Here is a 2500-nt window from a genome sequence, read left to right on the forward strand (position 1 = left end):
TCTTCCCCTGTGATATCTTCCCTTGTGTATCTGTGCGTCGCAACACAGCCAGTTTTCTCAGTCTAGATCCTCAGATAGTCCCTCTTCTTCTGGGCCCACTCACAGCCCTCCTCACCTTGGGTCTGCTGTCCTGCCACTTCGCGTCATGAACGGTGACTCATCCCTTTGAATTCCGTCCTCGTTCTTCGGTTTCTTTCTTGCTCTACTTTACCCTTTGTGTTTTCTTTCTCTATTCATTTTTATCTTTGTTTCTCCCACTCTAATCTGCTGTCTCCCCCTCTGCCCTCCCTCCTGCCCTCCCCCTCCCTCTTTCACATCCCTTTCCTGTAACCTTGCCTTCATTTTTCCCTTATTTCCTGCCGAGTGCCCCGAGGCATTTCGCTTTCCTGTTCCCGCAAATATGATCTGTTCCTCTCCGTTATCTTCTTCTATTTCTCTTCCTTTCCTTATCTCCGTGCCCTTCTTTATTTTTTCCCAATATCCCACTTACATACATTCCCCTTCCCATGTCCCCGTAGTTGACGTGGCGTGACCGATTTAATTTAGAATATTCATCAAATGTACCGAAGTGCGGCTTAATCACTAAGGCGATCAGATCACATCACGTCACGCTCCTTCAGATATCTAGCTTAGTCAGCCTCCGTGAACAGCAGGTCAGCACGGTGAGTCATGCAGCCAGGGCTCCACGCAACACGATACAGAATGGACTATCGCTAGAGAAAGAAGAGCAAAATCTACGTACACAACACGCCCTACTTCACATACTCGGGGATTTAAATACCAGCTTTGAATTGATGATGCAATGAAAGTACTAAAAATCATTCTGACAGTAAGAATAACTACATGATAACTGTATGTAGCATAATACATTTACTAGATCCAAAAACTGTCGTATAGTAAAACTAATGCTGGAAACGTGACCATAATGCTATATCATCAGATGTAAGATACGCTTTCGCGCTGTCCCTTAAACACTAAACAACTAGTTTTTTGCTATCAATAACACAAGAAAATTCACAAAATCATTGATGTGTTTAAAGTAATGGTAAAGGTAAATACGAAACCATCGTTTCGATTTTGTTGTTACTGAGTAGATCCTTCATAATCCTCTCATTTAATGCAATAATCCAACAAAACTTAACTTATTAAACATGATAAATAAAATCCTAAAGAACATTCGTCTGAGTCATCGAAGCAGTAACGGCAGTTGATACGGCAATCTAAAAGTGCTGTGGAGGTGTCGCTATTAACGTGTCCCCCTTCTCCTCCTGTCTCCCTACTCCCGCATCCCCCTCCCTTCCACCTTCCCTTAGTAGACACCACACCCTTCGCTCTGTTGCTCACCCCCTTCATTCCTCCGCCCGCCTCTCCTCTCGCTTATCTACCCCTCCACTCCCCTCGCCCTCTCCCTCTGCTGCTGTCACCCCGTCTCTTTAACTCCCCATCTGCTACTAATTGGCGCACATGGCGAGTGGGAGGAGAGGGAGGCAAAAGGGAGAAAAGAAAGAACTGGGTAATGTCACAAGGACGGGAACTCAGTGAATACGTCACAAGAGAAATCACTAGGATCCTACTTATCACTGGGAAACAATCATATGGATTTTCTGAGTTTGTAAATACACTGGGTTTCACTAGACAGAGCCAAGGACAATTCTTCACCAAGGGACAAAGGGGAAACTCTACAAGTAACACAGGGGGAAACTTTGAGGAAACTTAGCCCTGGGGAAGCCCCAAGCCTACAGGTAATCACCAGGAAGGAAGGGGAAAGAGAAACCCCAAAAGAAAAAAAATGAGCGAGGAAATTCACCTCAGGGAAAGGGGCAAAGGGATTTTACGACAGGAGAAAGAAGGGAGGCTCTTCGTTGTACTAGTATCACCAGAAAGATTATATATATATATATATATATATATATATATATATATATATATATATATATATATATATATATATATATATATATATATATATATATATATATATATATCTGAGAAAGCGAAGGGATCGCCCGCCGGGGAAAAGAGGTTCAGCACCGGGGAGGAAACAGGCGATTACCCGAAGGAGGCGAGCGAGGGACTTTAACAGATGGGAGGGGCGAGGATCTGTGAGGCCGGGAGATGTTCGCCTCCTTCAGAAACTTTACAAGGATGTGCCGGTTAATCTTCGGTTAGATACGATTTTTCCTATTTCCCTTAAAATGCTAAGTGAATAGCGATTTTTTCCTCGCTCACCATGAATTGTAAGTTACTTTCGTAAAAAAATTAAATAACTTGTACTTACCATATTGATGGATGTCTTGGGATTTTCTTCTCAGACGAAAGACTAGGCTAATAATCACAATTGCTTTGTGCGTTGTTCACGTTGCTAATCTATCTTTTCTTCTGTGTTAGCTATCACAGTTTACGTACGAAGTGATTCAAATAAACTTGGACGAGTTATTTAAGCAAATAAGAATCTTGGTCCGGCCCGGCAGTGGCAGCTGAGAGCGCAGGTTGACGTGTA

General features: G+C 43.2%; 1 protein-coding gene across 1 annotated transcript in view; it reads right to left on the reverse strand.

Annotated features, from left to right (window-relative positions):
- The window catches only part of LOC119576202 (tubulin alpha-2 chain-like), a 31078-nt gene that overhangs the window by 28542 nt on the left and 36 nt on the right, over window positions 1-2500 (reverse strand). The window contains exon 1 of the mRNA XM_037923789.1: window positions 2279-2500. This exon is cut by the window's right edge and continues 36 nt beyond it. Within this exon, the coding sequence (XP_037779717.1) occupies window positions 2279-2281 (3 nt within the window). The 5' untranslated portion in view covers window positions 2282-2500. The remainder of the gene's footprint in view (window positions 1-2278) is intronic.

This window comes from Penaeus monodon, chromosome 8 (genome assembly GCF_015228065.2).
Source record: "Penaeus monodon isolate SGIC_2016 chromosome 8, NSTDA_Pmon_1, whole genome shotgun sequence".
NCBI classification, from domain to species: Eukaryota; Metazoa; Arthropoda; class Malacostraca; order Decapoda; family Penaeidae; genus Penaeus; species Penaeus monodon.